Raw genomic sequence first — 21,390 nt, 5'->3', positions numbered from 1 at the left:
GTGTCTTGAATTTGAATACTTAGGATTTTTTCCTGGATATATTCAGAAGACACTGACCAGAATGATAATGATATAGACACATTATTTATTGAAATAATGCTGTCAATCCATTCATGTGCAACAAAGATCAGAAAAGAAGGGCAGCAACTTTTTGCTAATAAAAGAAACTGGTGGGAGCATGTTTCTTGTCCTTCACAATAATTATACTCAAAAAATCTGGTCAGATCTCTGAGGTCCATTTTTGAAGCTCAAATAGCCATAAACTAGTTCTTAACTAATTTCAGAGGACAGTTGTCTTCTTAATTTTTTTGCCTTAATTCTGCAAAAGGTACATATTACTGTCTGAAGATGTTTGACACTGAAAAAAGCCCAGAAAAATATGCTTAACAATCTTAAATAAGTTCCTCATGTGGGATAGGGGAAGGATAATAATGAAATATCCAATTAGGTTCTAGTACATGGGTCATCTCGTTGAAAATACAGTGAAAAATGTTTCCAGCACTGTGTGTTCAGAGAGTCAAATCTTTATAAATGTGCTTTCATTGGTGTGTTCTTACCTCTTGACCAGGTTTTGTCACCTGTCCTTTCCAATCTCAATTTTGTTGCAACCCCCCATTCAGCTCTGCATGAAGGATGTCTGCTTCTGCAGGGATCAGAGCACTCTGTGAGGATATGCAAGCACTGTTGTCAGTGCAGAGAGGAGTTGGAACAAGCTCAGCTGCTTGCTGCATTTCCTGAAAACATCAGAAACTTGCCAAGGAGATAATTTTCCTTTTGATAGTCTGTTAGACACGTTTAATGATAATTTACTTTGGGAAGGGAGTCACTGTGTCTGTGCTCCTTTTCAGTGAGGCATGTGAAAATCTGCAGGTGCTTTACACCTGGGACCTGTTGGTAAAAGTGGCTTCTCTGTGTGAGTCCTGTGGACTGCTCCTGCAGCAAAAGCCACTGCTGACTGCAAACCCTGCACCCTCGTGCTTCAGCACTAGTGACAGGCCTGTGGTGAGATGTTAGAAATGTGCAGGCAGCCCTTTTTGTCCTGCTCCAGGATGGGGGGAGCCCACAACCTTGTTCTAGGAGGGAGCAATCCTCAGTTCCAGGATAGCAATCCTCAGTTCCAGGATTAACAGGGAGCAGTGCACTGGAAGGATGTGCAGGAGGAGATGGAAGAGGTGAAAAAGAAATTTGCCCTTTTCTTCACATTTTCTATTCTTTATAGTTCTCCTTCATTTCTCTCTTTTTTCCCTTGCTTTTTTTTCCGCTCCTACCTCTTCCCCTTGCTTAGTCTCCTTTCATCTCCTCTTCCCAGATCTTCCTGCAATTATCTGACTTTCACCGCCTCTCTGACACGTTTGAATTCCATTACAGCCACTTATGGTGCCTCCTCACCTGCTTCTCTGCATGTTGTGCTTTTCCTCCCTCAATATCCTGCCACGGTCCAGTGATCATCTGTAATTCAGCAAATGAGAGGGAAAACAGAGGTGCTGCCTCCCTTTCTGAGCCCTGGAGCTGATCTAGGTGACAATTCAGTTGGTCAGATAAAAGCCTGAGTGCTCCCTCTCAGCCTGACTCTAGTTGTGCATGTTAAAAGGGCACTTGGTGGGTGTTTTTGTGAAGGACACAGTAGCATTGCACAGTTTGGGAGAACAGAGCTGGGTTTGAGTCCCTCTGGGGCATTTATATCAATTTGGCGCTTGGAGCACTCTGGCAGCTCCTTGAGATGATCAGTTTACTGTGGTTCTACAAAACCAGGGGAGCAGTGTGGTTTCTGTAATGCTGTTAAGGACATTAAGAAAAGGACACTCTTGATTTCTAGGGAAGTGCAGGGTGTGCCTGCATTGTGTGTTTGGAGACTGAGTCAGGGAGTGGGTGCAAAACCTGACTCACCCTGCAGAAGGTGGAGGATGCTTGCAGTGTAGAAAGGTGAGCCTGAGCTCTCTGCCCCTGCACTCAGGAGAGCTCCTGTGTCTCTAGAATACCAAGTGGGGCAGAAGAATTGTAAGTCTGCTTTTTGGCCCATGCCAACCAGCTCACCTCACATAGCCTGAATTTGAAGAGTGATTTTTATACATGTTTGTATATACAGGCATGTAAATGTATGCATACATTTCTATATTGCTAGAGGTTTATTTATTTAAGTGGGAAAAAAAAGACAAAACAGGTGTTCATTCATTTTAATGAACTAATAGTGAGGCATGGTGACAGTTCAGAAAATTCAAAAAATGGGGTCTGAGGGGAGGTGGGAGAGAAGCTGGTGTATTCTGCAGGGGAAACTTGATGGTGTAGTGGAATATGTGTGTGTGGAACTGCTAGCCTGGAAAAAATATTAATGCAGTCTCTGCAAAATAAGCAAAAACCTTTCAAGAAAGGCAAAGTAAAGATAGAAAATTCTGCAATATTGTATTATTTTCTTCCCTTTCTTTAGATGATTCATTACTTTGATGTCTTCTGTTAGCAGAGCAAATAGACATAATATTGCTCTCCCTTCCCTCTCAGAAACAAAGGTAACTTTAAATTTCTTCCAGCTGAATAAAACTCAAAATGAATCAAGCAGTTCTTCCTTATAAGATATCCATGAATCCCTTTGGAATCAGAAAAATCCAAACATCCTGCAAAACAAGACTGCTTTGTCCCTTTTGAAGTGGGCATGGATCTCATTCTGCAGTGCCCAGAACTGTCTGGCTGGCTCTCATTTATACTCTCTCTGGTCAGCTTAGGAGGAGCTTGCAGATTAAAAGCTTGCTGGGTGATTGACATTTCTCCAAAAGCAAGAGAGACACAAGGATACAGTAATTAGAAAAATGGCTCAGTTTTAGTCCTGCACCCAGCTTTCCCTTGGCTTTGTGCTGTAGCAGTGCAGAGAGTTCATGCTCCAAGAAGCAGTAACTAGATAGTATTTCACGCTGAGGTCCCTTGTCAGGCAAGCTCAAACTCTCCAGGCAGCATCCCTGCAGTCAGGTAGATCCTCTGCTGATCAGGTTAAAAATAACCTGTGGCACTGAATATTCCATATTACCTCTCTGCAGGGCTGAAGAAGTGGAAGTGGGAATAAAGAGTGAATGTCTGAGCATGCAACAATCACAAAATAAACTTGGATGCCAGTGATTCAGGTTTTATTGGCTGTATTTAGATACTCTGCTTCTGTGTTAGTCTCTTTCTAAGAAAATGACTCAGTGAGCTGAGTGAGGTCCTTGTGACCATTTCAGCTCCAGAAACTTGGGTCACTTGTATCTGTATGTGATCCTTCAGAGAGTTACTTAGGTTGGAGAAAACCATTGAGAACATCAAATCCAGCCATAAACCCAACACCGCCAAGCCCACCACTAAACCATGTCCCCAAGTGCCACATCTGCAGGTCTGTTAACTACTTCCAGGGGTGGTGACTCTACCACTTCCCTGGGCAGCTGTTCCAATGCTTAAAAACTCATTCTATGAAGAAGATTTTCCTAACACCCAATTTAAACCTTCTCTGGCACAACTTGAGGCCATTTCATCTCATCCTGTTATGTGTTACTTGGAAGAAGACCTTGCTACAGCCTCCTCAGGTAGTTGTAGAGAGCGATAAGGAACACTGCCCTGAGTGTTCCTTTTGTCTGAGAACTCTTATTTTGTTAATTTAAGGGGAAAAGAAAAGCAGCCTGTATAATTTAAGAAATAAGAAGACTACAGGTTAGGAACATGAGCCAGGGTGGGGGTTGCAGCAGGGCTAATGTGACCCATTTTGTTTTGTAGATGTCATGGTTTGACGCTGGCTCAATGCCAGTGCCCCCATGAAAACCCATCTTCTCTGGTGTCTGCTGTGAGATGTGATCAGAGACAGAGCAAAGTAGGCCTCCACTTGCAAACAAAAGGAAAAAAAAACCTTTATTATCACACAATTACAATAAAATTAACACACAGAGCAGAATGGAAACCTTTCAAACATTTCTCCTCCCCCCACTCAATTTCTCATAGAATAACACAAAACCTTAGTTCTTTATCCAGTCTGTCACTCTTCCAATAATCAACACAGTCCATCTCCACCCTTTCAACAATCGCCTCTCATTTCATTAAGGAGAGAAGGAGCCCTTCTTGTGCCACTACAGGTAAATCTCCGTCACTCAGCAACTACACGTCGTGACTTCTTCCTTTCGTTTAGTGCTCTCACCACTGCACATGGACCAGAGCTGCTTTTAGGGTTTCCCCTTTTAAGGATGCCTTGCCCAGTTCCAGAAGAGAACGACAGTCTCTCACCTTTTCGGGACACTAGTCCCCCCCAATATTTCACCCCCTGGGGCTGAGGGGTCTCACCATCATTTCATCACCTGTCGTCTCCACTCACATCACTCCTTTGGCGCCGCCTCCCCCTAAAATGCAGTCTCTGTATTACAGGAAAGGTTCTATTCATGGCTATACAAGAAAAAGTCCAGCCAAAAGCCACTCCATCATCTTTTCCACCTAGGATTTTCTCAACTTCTCCTAGTCCTTCTTCACTTGCACAACTCTGCATCACACTTCCATATTTCCTCTCATCCGTCTCTTTCCTCCTTCGACTCCCGGAGGTTCAGCATTTGCCAGGTTTCCACCGTCCCACAGAAGGGTTAAAATCACAGTCTCTGCTCGTCTCGAACTCCCACACCGCTCAGCACTTTTCCCTTGTTGCCCCCCCCCCCTTCTCTTCCTCGGCCAGGCCGGTGCTTATCAAGTTTCAAGATAGCACTGGCACCTCTCTCCTTCTCTCTCTCTCTTGAGAAAGGGGGGCTGCCCGCTGCCTCTCTGAGTTCTTCCATCTCTGTGGGGAACTCACTCTTGACTGAACCATCGCCTCCCGTCCTCTGCCAAGGCTCCGGCCCACCTCTCTCGGCCGCGTGGCTTTCCCCTCCCCCGCCCAGCCCGAAGCTGGGCAGGGGAGGTCTGAACTCTCCTCCGACCGGAACCAAAAGAGGACGATCCCCTGGGAGCTCCTCGCTTTAACCCCTGTGTTCTCAGAGGCGGATCCATATCCTCAATGGTCAAACCAGGTGCCAATATCCACATCTGGGCACCTATTGGTTTGACCACTACCACCTCCCAAAAACTCATTTCCTCTCAAACCACGACAGTAGATTTATCAGGGCAGGGGGGAGAGATTAAGCTACATATGCTAATTAAGCAGTTTCACATGTGTTTAGTCAAAAATACTGAAATCCTAGACAGTTAAATTTGGCATTAAACTTTAATAGAGATCTAAATTTGAAGCTACTCATGTCCTTACAGTTATGCAAGCACTTAATTGCTTTGCTGGATGGGGTTCCACTAGGAGTACTGATTTTTTGAATTGTTAGTTGAGAGATTTCTGTAGAAAGGAGTTTAGCATCCACTGGTTTGATGAGTAGTTTCTACCCCCTGATCTGTTAGATGTAGTCTAGAGAAGATCTGTCATGTACACCCAGTCACATTTGGCTAACTTGCTGTTTCTGGGGCAAAGAAAGGATGTATATATAATGCGATAGCATTTTCTTTAATAAATCAAAATGCTTTTTTCATTTACCTCAAGCCATGTATATGCTACAGGCAAGAAGCTGCTCTGTGTTTAATGTAAATAACAGATCTGTTCTATCCAGTCCATTCCCAGTGTACTTCCTCTGACATCAGTGACTTCAGTGGATTTATTCCAGGGGTGATTTTGGCTCTTCCTGTTCTGTGTAGGTAAATCTTCAGGCAGTGCTAATTAGGAGAATGTCAACTGATTTTACCATTCTGTTATGCTGGACTTTGTAAAGGTTATTTATATCATTCTACATCAGGGCCCAGTGAGAGAATATTTCTGGTGGCAGTTCATCTGTTAAAATAGCTGCAAGAAAATGTAAGCACTGGAGCTAAAAATAAAACTTTGTTTCTCAACAGAGCAAGTGACAGCCACATGCATATCTTCAAATTTTAGCATCCTCATGTTTAGTGAATAGAAATTACATTGCTTTATTTATGTTAATAATCACTACAGTGTTACTGAAGTAACTCCTCTAAGTGGAAGCGAGATGTAAGTGTGGCAGTGCCTGCAAAGACTTCTCAGCAGAGGTGCTGGTTGTTTCCTGTGGTTGTTTCCTATGCTTTAATGATCTGCTGGCTTTAAAACAAGTGACACAGAAGGGTTTTCTGGTGTGTGTTTACTGTTGATGATAGATTTTCTGTGTGAGCTGGCTGTGACCCTTGTCTAAGGTTATTGAGAGATGACCTTACATCAAAAGATAATGTTTGTGCTTACATTAATTTTTTCCAAGTACATTCTATAAATCATTAAAGGAAGCTTTTTATTATAAAGCATATAACAACTAAGAACTCTGTTAAACTCAAGCTGTATTATTTGAATATTTAGTTAACTTCCTTTTGTTCCAGTTCAAACATAAATCACAGTGGTTGTCCTCAGTTATGATGCTCCCTTTGCCAATTAGTCATTCTCAAATGCTGGAGATACATCTCAGTAACTGGCCATCATGCAGCATTGCAAAATATTTTTCAGAATGGACAGTTCATTTCAGAACAGCCTCTGTAAATGTCTGGGTGTATCACAGGCTGTCAACTCCTGGCCTCACATTTTTTTTTCTGTCTTGTGTGTTCACATTTTTTTTTTGAGAGTGGAGTCAAAAAAAAAAGTTCTTAATACAGCACATCATCCTTAACTGGTGAAAATTATTTGTTTTGCACTCTTACACTACAAATCAGTGCTTTCTTTACTGTCATTATATACCCATATTGCTTCTAAAAGCAAGTAAAACATGCTGAATAAGATCAATGCTCTCTTGTCTTGCTGCTTCCAGAACTTCTCGACTTGCTGTTTGGTGGGGCTGTTTTGTGCATGAAAAAATGGATCCACATAAAAAAGACTCTACTCTGCTTTTATCTGCTGTATTTCTGATTTTGTATTTGTTGTCTTACTCCAAGGTCAGAGCAGTATTTAGAGTAGCTCCAGGATGGGTTCCAGCCATGCTGGCTGCCCATAGATCCTGCTCAGCTGAGTGCAAGGATACTCTGGACACTCTTTCTTTCCTTGAGCCACCCCTCTGACAAGGGGACCCGGAGTTGTTTCCTTCAGGAATGTCACCACACGTACCACTGAGAGATTTTCTGAGGCAAAGAGCATCCCTGCATAACCCCAGGAAACCTGATGTTCCAGCACATCTACCAACAGAAACTTTCCTGGTGAAGAGAGAACTTGTATTGTACTTTCTAGATTATTTTCCATCTCCAAACTCCCATCAGTTTCATGCTTGAGCTAGTAATGGTCTATTATAGTTTATTCAAGTGGTTACAGGGAACATTATTGCCATGGATGTCTTTCTCAGGTACTTGGAAGCACATCCTTTCAGTGTGCACTCACAAAATAGTTATTCATAAACATTGAAGCGTCCAGTGGCACGCTCAAGGACTTGCAGTGGCACTACTTTTCCTTGGCTTGCTTTTTGAGAGTGACAGTGATTTTCTTAGGTTACCAGCCTGTAATTCAAAGCCTATTCTGCTTGCCCAGCTAATGAAGTGAGAACAGCTCTCCCCATAAAGCAGTAGTTCTTTCCTGAGTAACATCCTGTCAGGAGACACTGAGGCTTGGGCATCTTTTAAAATGCCAGTCATTTTTATTTTGAAACTTCAAATTAAACAGCATAAAGGAAATTAAACATTATACAAATTCATGATAGTTGGAAAGCAGCTGGTGGATTTGTTCATATTATGGAGAGCTTTGGTACAGAGACAGGTAGACTAAATAGAAATCTTACCAGCATCTCCTGATAAAATCACTGGCTGACAATTCAGCCTGTCATTTTGTAGAGGGCTCTGACAGAAGTGTTTTCTTTGCAGCTGGGAAGACAGAAACACATTATGAATGCTTAAGGTCGATGCAAGGAAACAGAGCCCTGCAAAACATATTTAATATAGGTTTGATTTCCTGTGGAATGTTTTCCAGATGTTCTCTCCAACAGGCCTCTAAAAAATGATGTGAGGTAATTTTTTTTTTTTTTGCAAACAGAAAGAGAAAATTCTGTTTTGTGTCACAGCATCTGAGAATCAGTGTTCTAATTCTTTATTACATTACCTTGCACTCAGGATTTTCACCATATTTTTCAAAATTGGTTTTATTACACAAAAGGTCAGTAGTATATAAATATTTATATAACCCAATTTCAAATAAATCATACTTGTTTAGAATCACATTTGAGCTTAGTAGTTTCCCTTAAACCCAAAGGAGACCTAATATATTAAATTAAAATTACTCTCATGCATGATCTTGAGTCACTTAGAGGATTTAATTAACATTGATAAACTATGGCATTAGTGTTTAGTTAAGTTCTTTTGATTTTCTGTAGCAGATACTGTGTAAAAAGATCTAACTGGTCTCCAGCAGATGTTAAGAGCAAAGGGGAAGGATAATATTAACAGAAAATGGTATAGAACTTATTTTATTTTGCTTTCCACAAAGCACAGCAAAAGAACATGGGTGTAGGGTAATAATTTCTTAATAGAAGACTAGAAAGAATACAATGTTTGTACTTTTCATTTTAAAATACAGATGTGCATAGGTGGAAATGCTTTTCATTTTGCATGACTGAATTTCAAAGACTTAGATCTCCATTTTCTGGGGTGTTAAATGTCCAGGAGGCCTCTGGTAAATAAAAAGCCTGAGTAGTGACATAAATGCTGGCAGATGTGGTGGGGACATGGTTCAGGCAGAGAGCTGGGTCAAGTGTGGGTGCTCCTCTGGAGGGACCAGCCTTGGTGGCTTTGTGCCTGTGCCTGATGCTCTGAGCAAGCACTCCTGCTGCTGGAAGGCATCTCAGTGAATCCTGCGTGGTCCCTGGTGTTTGTTCCTGGGTCTAGTTATCCCACAATGCAAACAGGCGGCCTCTGTGTAACTGGGCATTGTCCATATTTTGCTTCCAGATGAACAACACAGTTTTGAGAGGCAAGTTGAACCCAGAATCAAATATTTGCTTGAGTTTAGGCTGCCAGACATTTAAAGTAACAAAACAGCAGCAAAAACAGATAAAAACCATCTTCTTTCAGTTAGTAGCTGGTATTTGGGTCTTAAAAGCATGTAATGGTTTCTGCCACTGTTAGAAAGTATTTGGATCAGCTCTTGTGAGAGAAACTCCCTTCAATATTCAGGTCTTGGGAGGAAAATGTTTGCCAGCAGAAATTTACTTTTTTACCCTTCCCACTCCCCAGAAGGTACAAAGGCTGAGCTGAATGTCAGGAGGCAGCATGGGATGGGGGCTTCCTGGGGCCTCCAGGAGCAGGCAGGACAGAACCTTTTAGGCTGGGCTCATCCCACCAGCCCAGCTTGGGCATGGGGACAGGATGGGACATCAGCCCATGGGCATAGCTGGCTCTGTGGGGCCCATGGCTGGGCAGGGCAGGATCATCAGTGACTCAGGGCCTGGACACTGTCATTTTTTGAGAAGGAAGGTAGCAACCAAACACAAAGCAGCCTTTTGATTGTAAAAATTTAGGGGGGTTGCTGTTTAACAAATACCTGGGAAAGTGACCTCTTAAATAAAAGTGTCAAAATTTGTAGTTGCACACAGGTGCTCAACAGTGTGTTTAGATAGCTAAGGAGGTGTAAGATGTATTAATATTACACAGCTCTAGTGCCCTTTAATGAAAAAAGATGGATCAAAGCTACTTTACTACGTGGAGGGAGAGTCATCTCTTCGTTATGGAGTTCCTCTGAGGCTTTTTTCATCCCACTGGTTGATGGGGTTGCTTATGTGGCCTTTGCCTCATTTTCTCACTGTTTATGAAAGAAAGAGAAAATGAAATGCTCCTCCAACATTAGTTTGGCCACATACCAGCCCTTGCGACCAACTCTTGCATCCCAGCAGAAGCAGCACCACTCTGGCCATAGGGAAGCTGTTTGTAGCCAGAGTAGGACACTGCAGTTGACCCCCACGAAAGAAGAACAAGTATTTTGACTTGTTGTTTTTTTCTGTAATGGTGCCATTCATCACTGTGACACACATTCATTGACTTAGTCTGGCTTTTTTCAGTGTGGGATTTATACCTCTTCTCTGTTTTGAATATTGATGCAGCACTTCCCTTACGTGACTGCACTGCCAAATGGTGTCTAGACGCTCGAGCAGCTCTGACTAATTAGTGTAGTCACCTCAGTCTCTCAGCTCTGGCATTTACCTACTCTTTATGTTACTGCTATAAATAGGCACCTAAACGCAAGCAGCAATGCAAGGAGAGGTGGCAGTGAGCATGTCCAGACCTCACCTGACATCCCTGAGGTGTGGCACGGGAGCGCTGGCGCTCTCTGCATTCCTGACAGGGCAAGTGGCTGTAACCACTCACTTGGACATCACAACCTGTGTGTGGGCAGCCAGCAGGAGACCTGAGTTCAGTGTCGTGTTTGGTGTGAACATCACCAGTGCCAAGGCAAGGCTGAGGGAGGTTTCTCTCCTCAGGGCTCAGCCCTTGTGTACCAACAATACAGTCAGAGAGAAAAATAGAAGAGAAATAAACACCTGCCATCAACACCACCCAGTGAGGTGGGTGCTTGTTGAGGAGGAATCTGGTTCAGAGCGTTGCTTTCTAGTAGGTCATTATTTGCATCAGATCCAGACTAAAAATTCTAAAAATTTTCTGCAACTTCACAATTCTTATCATACTTTTAAATATTGCACCAATGCTAAAGCTGAATTTACCAATCTTAAAGAGGGAGAACTGATAAATATCAAAGATAACTTCAGGACATCAAAGAACTTTTACGGAACCTTGAGAACAAAAAGTAGTGAAAACGTAATCAATGTTGCCTATGCAACGGGTTGTGCTAATATAAAATCAAATTGCTTCAAAAATTATATGCAGATTCAATACAATACTGCTATTAAAAAAGCTTATTTGTAAGCAAATGTGAAAGTTTTGAATTATCCAACTGAGTATTTGAAAAGCCACTATCATAAGGAGAGCAAATTAACTTTGCTTCCTTTGTATTTTTAACTGTTACAAATTATTTTACTGGTACTAATACAAAGCATTAGAGAATAGCAGGTTTGGGGTTTTTTTTCTGTTCTTTTCAGAAAGGCTGTTTGTTGTTTGAACAGATTTTCTTTGAATTTGCTGATGGGATTATTCTTACTTTTCCATCTAGTGGTATACAAAATATTTAAAGTAGGCTTTTCAGAACATCTGCAGGTTTACCAGGGCTAAGATAAGACTAATTTAATTTGTGGGGTTTTTGCCCTACAAAGAGATGATTTTTTTTTTGTTTTGTTTCTGGTTTTTTCCTCTTCCTGGGAGGAAGATTTCTGAGCAGTACCCCTTATTTATGCAAGGAAAAGGGAACATATCATAAATGTGGCTGTGCACAATGAGGATTTTGTGACAGAAGAAGAAATTAATAGTTCCTTTTAGATGAGGTCCTGCTACATGTTATGAAAAATAGAAAACTGTCTGTCTCTCTCCCTCAGTGAGATACATCTGTGTACATTGCACATGTAAAACTGTGCACACTTGAAGGTACATGTGGCAAATTCTATTTGTTCTCTGGGTAACAAAACTGCTCAGCCATGGGTTAGAAACCCTCAAGTTGCCACCTCCAAGTTGCCTCCTGCTGAAGGAGCACTAATTCAACATGGTGCATATTTTTTTATAGGACTGCTATTGTCAGATTGCTCTGGTTCTCTATCCCTAAAAGGATTGTCTCTTTTACCCAAACAGTTCTTAATATTCATGTGCAATACTTTGGGATTAATGGTTCTCATTAGGCTAATTTGTCTCTCTCTCCAGATAAATAGCAGTACCACTGTTTTGGTGTTCACTGACGAGCACACTTTCATCACTGCCAGTCTGCTGGAAATGTTGGGGGGTAGATCTTCAGTGGGTGTTAATCAGCAGATCTTCACTGAAAGTATTGCAGTATTTTATGGCAGATGGAGGTCTCTGCTTTTATTTCTGGCCTTAACTTCATCTCCAGTGCAAATGAATCCACATAAGTATCAGGTGGAGTTAACAGCTCAGGAGAGGTGAGAGCTTGGGTTGTGTGATGTTTGGATGACTGGCTAGGGAAGGGTTGTGTGATAATGTCCAGTAATGTTCAGACCAGAGCTATCTGAACTGTATTTGACTTATGAAAACTTAAATGTGCAATGTTGTCACATCATTACTTTTTATGACCACAAAAATTCTTCAGAAATTCACATGGAAATCAAGGTGTATGCAAAAGAGATCAGCAGAGCTATCTTTAGCCTCCTTTAGGGTGTACAACAAATAAGTTCTTTAAGCAGGCTGGGTAGTAAATGACTGGGTTTATTCCATGGTTATCAGTCCTTAAAAACATTTAGAGAAGAGGAATGTATTAAATGATCTCTGGACCAGTGCACCTAATAACCTAAGGGAGAACTGGACATTGAAGAAGGATGAAATGAATGCAAGAAGTGTTTTCAGGATTATCAAGATGCTGATTGTATAATCCATTGCCAAAAAGATTTAATTGTTATCACATAAATAATGAAATTTAGATCTGAGGAGCTACTTTGTTTTAGAAATACAAGAATACTGTGTATGCAGAAGGCTTGCCCTTTCTACCATGGCAGAGGTTTTTCATACTAGATAGATGTAATAGGCTCTATTCTGTTCTAAACCTGACTTCATCTAGGTCTTAGTAGAATTAGAAAAATCCTTGGAAACTGTCAACTCCCTTGGTTCCCAATTGATCCAAAAGCTGGACTTGAGCCACTATCTTAATTACTGACTGGGAGAGGAATCACTGCGGTGACAGAGGGTTTCCTTTCCCAGATTTTCTTCATGGTGCTGCCATTTATCTCTTTTCATATCTTGAGACCCATTTCCTCTCAGCCTGTCTCCTGGCAGGTACAGCATCTATTCACCAGCTAAGTAGGGATTTTATGCAAATTTAGAAATATATGTATGCATACATATATACACAGACACATATATTTGTATAAATATGTATGCATGTATGTATGAAGGTTTGGTAGAGAGATTGACTTTTTAAAGCTATTTAAGGCAACTGGGTACAGATTTCCATCTCAAGGTTAACTGGTTAAATAAGGCAAGAGAGGGACTGTGGGTTGACTGTGGCTTGAAGGCAACCATGGATTTGCTGGTGTCAGTACAGTTAGAGATGGAACTAAAATAAGGCCATGAGAACAGCTCTCATAAATTCAGGTATAGGTTGTGTGGAGTTTATTTATAGGATGCTTTCTCAAACTAAGCCTCTAAACCTTTTGATGTTTGCCCATCGTTACTTTCAGGCCAATTAATGATGTGTATCCAGTCCCATTCTGGGGTAGGTAAAACAATAAAGCAAACAAAGATAATTAGTCTCTGGAGCATGTAAACAAATAAAGTAAATCACTTGCAAATCACTTGTTTCTGCTAACTTTTGTGGGGTTGTTGCAAAATGAAAAAGAGCATTTATATTGCAAATCTGCATAATGCTGGAGCAGTAATGAAAATTCATAGATTATACTATTCTGATTTTGAGAGGGCTTTGCAAAGATTAAGCATCTTATCCTGAGACATTACTGTGGGTTGTCAGATGCAAAAGAACATTTTTATACCTATTTCACAGAAGAGAAGATTGAAGTAGGGAGGTGATTTTTTTTTCATAGATGAAGGAGTAAATAACACTTCGTAAATAAACAAAATCACTACTCCAAGATTATAAGGCTAAGATGGGCAGAGGAGTGATTATAGGATGTTTGACCTTGACCCACCTCATCAACGCCTTGCAAATTTTACAGTCCTGTATGGGAGCATGATGTGGCCTTTAAACCACAAATAACCAGAAGGGATCCTGTTAGTCCTTTTAATTTCCAACTTGGTAGTGATCAGTTGATCACAATACAGCTTCACTCCTGGTCTTAAAGCACCTCCTGCATGGAGTCAGTGCTCTCCCCTCCTTGGCCATGGGCTGGCTGAAGTGAGTGAAGATAAAGTGGCCCCTCAGCTGCAGAACTCCATGCAGAGCACACTTCCCTTTCATCTCAGCCCTGGAGTCAGTACTCTGGAGTTTGGATAAATGCAGGTTTTACAAGAACAAATAGATCTCAGTGCTGTGGTTCTGGGGGTGAGGAGGCTGTGCCAGCTGGTCCTACCTCTGCCCCAGCTGCTGCTGCTGCAGGCCAGGCCAGAGCAGGGTGAGCCCACTCTGGAAACATGGGACACCACCAAAGCAGGTCCTGCTTCCAGTCTTGCAGTAAGAGTTTTGCTTGCTCTGTGAGCACAAACATACAGCTTTGTGTAATCAGTAAAACAGGAGAAACTGTGCTGAACTCTGAATAAAAGACTCCAGTTAGAGTTCAGATCCAGTCAAAATGACTCCTCATATGATAAAATCAGTCTTTGTATTTTTTTCTTGGCATGAAAATGCAGAACATTTCTTTTAGTAAAGGGCAGGCATTTCCCTGTTGTTCTGTTCCTTTTTTACTGTTTTGTTACACTTTTTTGTTCCAACTTCAAAAACAGATTCTGGAAAGAGATGTGTCTTAGAAAGAGACTCTCAATAGCTAAAATGTGTCCAATATGCATTTTAGTTAAAGAGTATTAAGCCTTTTCCCAAAAACAGAGTGTGTAAAAGGTGAGAATGCCTTCAGGCTTGACTTTTAAAGATACGCATTTTTCTTCCTGTTGCAGATCTCGCCTTGCAGATTTCTTCACAAACTGCCAGCCTGAGTCACGCTCTGTTAGTGGCTGTCTGAAGGAGAACTATGCTGACTGCCTGCTTGCCTACTCGGGGCTCATTGGTAAGAGGGCAGGGAAGGGTGGGGGCTTGCTCATGAGAAGAAAACCCCAAACTGCATTTGGAAGGGCTGTGTGAAGTAAAAGCTGGAATATAATACTGTATGGTATGATATTAGGCCAGTTTCTCCACCTACATGGAGTGGCCCTGCTTTGCTTTACAGAGATTCTTGGGGTAAGCTCGTACATGACAAGAAAATTAAGGATGGAAGGTAAGGAGAGAAAGGTGCTAGAATTTGAAATAAGTGCAAGGTTGAAAAGTAAAGCTTATTTAGAGGGTTGAATGTAGACAGGAGTGAGGAGTAGGAAGTTAACAAGTGGAAGTGCAGCTTGGTTGTTATTGCAGCTGTCATCACAAGTTTGGGTAAACACTTTCAGAGAAAGGCACCTGAATCTGAGGCATGAAACAATAGATCAATCCAGCCTTTTATCAATTCCAGCTGCTATTCTTTCCATTATATCCTTCTGTCCACTCTAAGTGTTTTCAGAGATGCCTGTCAGTGAGATGAGCTGAGACCAAATCTGAAATCCTCTTCCCTCCCCAACGTAGTTATTGTCGTTTGTTGTCACCTTCCTGAGTGTCGAGAGGCACAAGGATGCCTTTATGGAAGCCAGATTCCACATGCCACCCTCAGTATTTGATTCCTGAAAGAGAGAGATCATGTCAAGAAGCTGAATGTGTAGTAGAAATATCATAGTTGGGCAAGAAATAATAAGTGAATGTCAAAACTCTGAAACAAATAAATTTGAAAGGCCACCAGATAAAATGTTTTTAAGCTTACAGCCTGCACCTGCTGCAGTGCAGTAATATCCCCTTCTGTTGGGCATTAGGGTGCCAGCTGAGGCCCTGAAGCTGATCCTGCTGTTAAATGAATGTCTCTGGAGATAAGATCAAAATGAAAATATTTCTAGAATAGGTTGGGTTTGCTGAAAAATGACTGAAAGCTATCCTCAGTGGCTTATTGTTACCATTCTTATTACCCTAGCAGCTAACAAGTGAGGTAAGTCCATGTGGCAATGGGTAAAATGAGATGTGATGGCTTCAAAGGATATTCTTCTACCACTGAAGAGATTAAGACAGTATGCAAAGGCTATAACATCTGAGCAGTTATGACAGACTGTCATTTGACTCTCAAACACAGAATTGAACAGCCTTGAAATCTGATCTTGTCAATGAGATTAAGAAGTCTGGCTGCTGGCAAGGAGCAACTGTAACTCGCAGATACTTCTGGCTAAGAGCTGCCAAGTTCTTGCTGGACCTAGAGAGTTTTGCTGGCAGTTTTGTTGGTTTCATTTTTCAGTTTAACCCCAAAGATGACCCAGTTCTTCTTGTGAGGTGTTCTTGTGTTACTGGGGATGACCATGCTGCAAAACACTGTCACACATCAGAAATGGGGAATGGGGGCCTAAGGAGTTCAAATCAAAAGGAGATCTACTTTTCAAAGGGAAAAAGGCACATTTCCTTCCTTCCTGCTATCCCCTGGAGACTTGCAAAAGAGGAGCTGACTGGTGTTACTGCTTCTTAGTAGTAATTCTGTTAAATCAAGAAATGACCAAAACGTTTCTTGTGCTGAAGCAGTAAATTCCTGCTTCTGATATCAATCTGCTGTGAAAGTGGAGTAAGGCAGAAATCAGCAGTATAATCTTTCAAATGTCTGCTTAACAGATATAAAACACAGGAAGAAGAGTTAGACTGGTAAGAAGCTGTACAGATCTATTCGTCCATCAGAGCTTCAGGTTCTCTGTTTAATTAAGATGAACTATTGCTCATTAAAATAAAATATTATTTCATATAGCCATTTCATTAAATGTAGCAAAAATTGCACCTCCACAGAGTTTGTGCAGGAAACTGAGGCTTCTCTATGGAAGGTACAGTGAATGTGAGTCTTCCCTCAAATACAGGGATTGTAAATGAGGATAACTTCACTGAAATTAGTGGAATCCCACCTAAAATTAATGACCTTAAATGGAAATAGAGCAGTCACAGCTTTTGTATAAGGTGCTTTATCAACAAAATGGAAAACGTTCTGTAGACACTGCCTGAATATTTGCATCAGGGTGTTATTTATATCATTTTAAAGATGTGTACACTTTACAGGAAGTTGAAAAACCTCAATTCATTGCTTTAGGGTCCTTGTTGTAGTGTAACATAAGGATAAGTTATTTTTTTTTAATTATCAGAAAAATACAAGAAAATCAATGTAAAAGGAGACTGTGGATAGCCATGTTTGAGTCAGTGCATTGGTTAAAGCCTGGCTAAGCCATCTCAACCTTCTGCACTCCCATATGAATTAAGTTTTGCTCTAAGTGCTGACTTAAAGATCTGCTTTAGCATTCACTTTCTGACACATTTTCTCTTGTCTCAAGCAAAATCCATCCAAGTTCCCTGTTATTCCCAGGAATTCCATGAGAGTTTGTGTGAACGAGCTGGACTTGCATTTGGGCCAAAGAAGCCCAAAAGCTTCTTTAGCCCCTTTTCCCTTCTCCTAGACTCACCATCCATCTCCTTGTTAATTCACCCTTAATTTGAGCAACCTCTGGGCTGTGTTCAGGCCAACTCTGCTTTTGTCTAAAATGTGGAGGTCTCACTGCTGGTTTTTGAGACCATCCCAGAGCTGTTTGATACCTAGAGCTCGGGACGCCAAGCATGTCCTATTTTACCATGGTTTCTCTGATCCCTTAGTGTCCATCAGCAGAATTTCCAAGATGCCAGCTAGTGGAGAGGGGGGGAAGGGAAAGGCACACACGTTGCAGGGAAAAAAAGAAAATCCACCCCAGGAAGCCAAGCATATAATCTGCTTGGGTTCACATCTGCCCCCAGGTTTAAATGACAGACTGATTTTCTACTAGCTGCTCTTTCAGCCACTCTGTTTTTGCTGGATGCACAGTTTGTGTGCTGTGTACACACTTTCCTTGTCCTGTCTTTCCTGTATTCATCAACCCTAATTGTACCTTGGTGTCTGTTACACTTTTAACCCCTATCTTAACCCATTTTAATTACCTTATTACCTCTTTGTGATAAGAAAGTCTTACCTCAGTGACCTTTTTAATTTCCTCAGTACCTTTCTGTTTTTTCAACCCTTCACTATGCATTTGCTAATTAGAATTTTTTTCCAGCCTACTATTTTCTTTCCATTTGCAAAACCCTCTTGATTTTCGCTCTTTCACACTTTTTTTCAGATCATGTTGCAAGGCTGAAATAGTGTTCTGAACCACCACGTGGATGAGGGAGAGACATTTTAATGTGTTTTATTTTAATTTATCATCATTCCTCTTCTTATTTATCTACTGTCCAGTTTCCATTAACAATGCAAATTAAATTTGCCTATTTTGTTAAATTCTCTGTCTCCATTTAATGAATTTTGAACCATGCTGTTTACTCATGTACCAATCTCATGTAGAATTCAGGCAGTTATTAGTGCAACTATATGTTAAAAGCTGCAGGATGCCAAAAGTATGGGATTATAGTCAAATTTAAGAATATCCCAAAACAAGAGAAAAGATGCTTTTTGTGACTCTCACAATGGTACCACATTATTTTCACATCCATTACCATCTTCCTCAGGCCAGCCCTAGTGCCTGTTGTCCTTTGTCTCCCACGTCACATATGAGGCAGTTTGCATGTTGATTTGTTCATTTCCCAGCACTGCCTGGTGACTGAAAGGCTATTAGACATCACTCTGTGATTTGTGTTATTTCTAATGTTCCTTTTTTTAGCTTAATGTTTGATAGCCCTTTCCCATTTGTTATTGCAGACTGTTGGACCCTGGACCTATGGACCAAATTTTCTCTCCTAGTGTACACTTTGGGTCTCTAACATTTGTCCTTCATCTATTCCATCTTCTTAATGACTACTTTGATGTCAGTTTTGAGGAGATGTGATCACATTTCCTCACAATATATGACCTGTCCTAGAGTTGCAAATTATCCAGTGAGGAACATGTTCCCTGAAGCAGCTGGCAGCTGTTCAGGTCTGGAATACCTTCCCCTTTTTATTTAATTTTTCCATTTTGGTCAGATAAATAAAATAAAGATTGGAACTTCTCAATCCATAGGAAAGTTTGAAATACCTGACCTGCTGGGGTATGCATTCAGTGACACTCCTGGCTTCAGCAAGTGCTCATCATACAACAGTTTCCTGATCCAGATGAGTGATGAACACTTGCTGTACATCTTTGAGGACACAAAATGCCTGCTTTGGTTTCATTTAATTCTTGGTTGCCTTGAGCTGGCATGTAAATGGGAGAATATTTACCCGAGAGTTTGTAACAGAATTAGAATGACCCTGTGGTTGGAAAATTGTTGACAATTTTTACGAAATAATCACTTTACTGAAGAAGTAGTGAAACAGCGGGATCAATAATAATTTATTACCTTCAAAGAATCTCCTGTACCTTTTTATGCATGCTGGTTTTTGCTCTGTTCATCACCCTAACCCACTCTGCTGGCAGGTCCCTCATGAGCACACTGGGGTTAACACTGCTCCAAGAAGTGGTAGGGCTCCCTTCAGCATCACCAGCATTCTCCTTGCTCATGCATTTCAGAAATGTTTTTCCAGTCTTGCTGCAGACTCAAGGAGGAAGCACAGGTCTGGGTACCATTTCAGCCATTTATTTGCAGCTAGAATTAAAATGAGAAAAAACACAACCGAGGAAGGAAAATCCTGAAAGATTTTTAAGTGCAGCTCTAAGGACACAGTGTTTGATTTGGCAGGAAAGTCCTTCAAAGTGGTGCTCACCTTCTCCCAGCCCATCCCTCCCTCTGCCACTGTTTTCTACCTGTCAGTTCTGCTGATGCAGCTCTCTGTGGGAATCCTTTTTGGAGGGAAGAAATGTGTCTTCAGCGTGTGAGTTGTGTTACAGCCCCTAAAGTGATTGCATTCAAACCTCAGAGGGCGTGAAATACAGCACAGGGCTGGGTGTCAGAGGCTGAGAGGAGCCAGGAGGTGTCAAATCTGCAGCTCAGAGCCCTGCTGTGGGTCTGTGTGGTGAATCCAGCCCCAAATGCATGACTTCCCAAGGGCTGTTTGCCATCTTGGGGTGGAAGGAATGTTCCAGTGCAGAGGTTGCTGACAGTGCTGTGCTTCTCTCTGGTGACAGGCACTGTGATGACACCAAACTACATCGACTCCAGCAGCCTCAGTGTGGCCCCGTGGTGCGACTGCAGCAACAGTGGCAACGATGAAGAGGAGTGCAAGAAATTCCTGAATTTCTTCCAGGACAACACATGCCTTAGTGAGTACAAAATTAGGTGTCTTTTAACGTGTTGCAGAGTGTTTGCTGGAATTCCTTTGCTGCTTAAGTGTGTTACGACACATCGAGGCCGTCACTTTGCGCTTTGTCGACCGGGCTTCTGTTGTAGGTCTAAAAATTAAAAGAATGAGCAAACATGCCTGATACTGTGGTTTATGGCTACGATTTCAAACACAAGAAGCTCTTGGAAAAGGGAAAAAAATTAGAACTCAAAGTTGTATGATATTGAAATATGTTTACATCACAGGTCATATGTGGAGCCTAACAGTCAGGCAGCATCTTTACCATGGAATTGCAGCACCTGAGGGGTTTCTGTATAATTTAGGAAGTTCATATAAAAAAGACATGTAGTTTAGGATATGAAGGATTTGCCGTAAGTAAGTATAAATTGGATTGTGCTTGCAGTTTACAGCCAGCTTCATTTTTTTTAGGATATTGGATCTCAGATGCCTGGTTTTTAACACAAGCCTGGATAGTAACTATTGTAAAGATTTTGTTAAATTATTGATTTTTTTTTTTTTCTGTCGGACTCACTTCCAAATTAGGGACTATTATAAATTTCAGAATGGCTCAGTGGAGTCGATTTTGGCAGGTTCTCTTTTCAAATTTCCTGTCTGCCTGGAGCAGCATAATTGGATGATGTGGAGTGTGCATCAGAGTTTTAATTTCAGATAAATGAGGAGACCAAAAGAGCTTGGCTTCCCTAGCCTAGCAGAACAGAAGTTGAAAGGATACGTGATTGTCCTCTGAAATTGCATTAGCAGGGCAAACCCAAGGAGGAGAAGGGATTACTTCACCTGCAGGACAATGTTGGCATAAGATCAAAAAGGAAGATATTGGCTGTATATATTTAGGCTTGAAATGGGAAAATTTTTAACCATCAGACTAAAGTTAAGAAATAGGCTTCCAGCAGGAGTTTTGAGGCTAAAAGTGGTTTTAAAAGTCATATTTCATCAGCTTATGCAAAGAAGCAGACATCATTGCTTCTCTCCAAAACAGTAAACGAGCTCAGTGATCCAGACTGGCCCATCCAGCCCCACAGACTTGAGCTGATGCTAGGGCAGGGCTCAGGATTTTACTAGAGGGTCTGAAAATCCCTATTGGTAGTTTCTCAAGAGGCAGCATTGCAGTGAAGGCACAGGGAGATCTGTGAACAAAAACCTGAGTTGCTCTGTGATACACTATTTATTAAGCTTTGGAAGAATGAATCAATTACTCAAGATCATTTACCAAAAGAAAAAGAGAAAAGAGTTCGAACTTTATGAGGGGTAAAATTTAACAATATGCCATCAGACCTTCAAGCCTAATGGCAGTTGCCATTTATATCTATTGCAGTACCTCAGATTTTATTCATTTGTGAATGTATTAATTTCTAGAGTGTTGCAGGTTCCTTTTGGAACATAAAGACAGAGCGATTCCT

The 21,390-nt window shown here is 41.3% G+C and overlaps 1 protein-coding gene across 1 annotated transcript in view; it reads left to right on the top strand.

Annotated features, from left to right (window-relative positions):
- Positions 1-21,390, top strand: part of GFRA1 (GDNF family receptor alpha 1) — a 132,194-nt gene that overhangs the window by 85,567 nt on the left and 25,237 nt on the right. The window contains exons 5-6 of the mRNA XM_038140289.1: positions 14,614-14,723; positions 19,818-19,952. Of these exons, the coding sequence (XP_037996217.1) occupies positions 14,614-14,723; positions 19,818-19,952 (245 nt within the window). The remainder of the gene's footprint in view (positions 1-14,613; positions 14,724-19,817; positions 19,953-21,390) is intronic.

The sequence above is a fragment of the Motacilla alba genome, chromosome 6 (genome assembly GCF_015832195.1).
Source record: "Motacilla alba alba isolate MOTALB_02 chromosome 6, Motacilla_alba_V1.0_pri, whole genome shotgun sequence".
In the NCBI taxonomy this organism is placed as follows: Eukaryota; Metazoa; Chordata; class Aves; order Passeriformes; family Motacillidae; genus Motacilla; species Motacilla alba.
The sequence above is the reverse complement of the archived record's forward strand: the minus strand, read 5'-3'. Positions and strand labels throughout refer to the sequence as shown.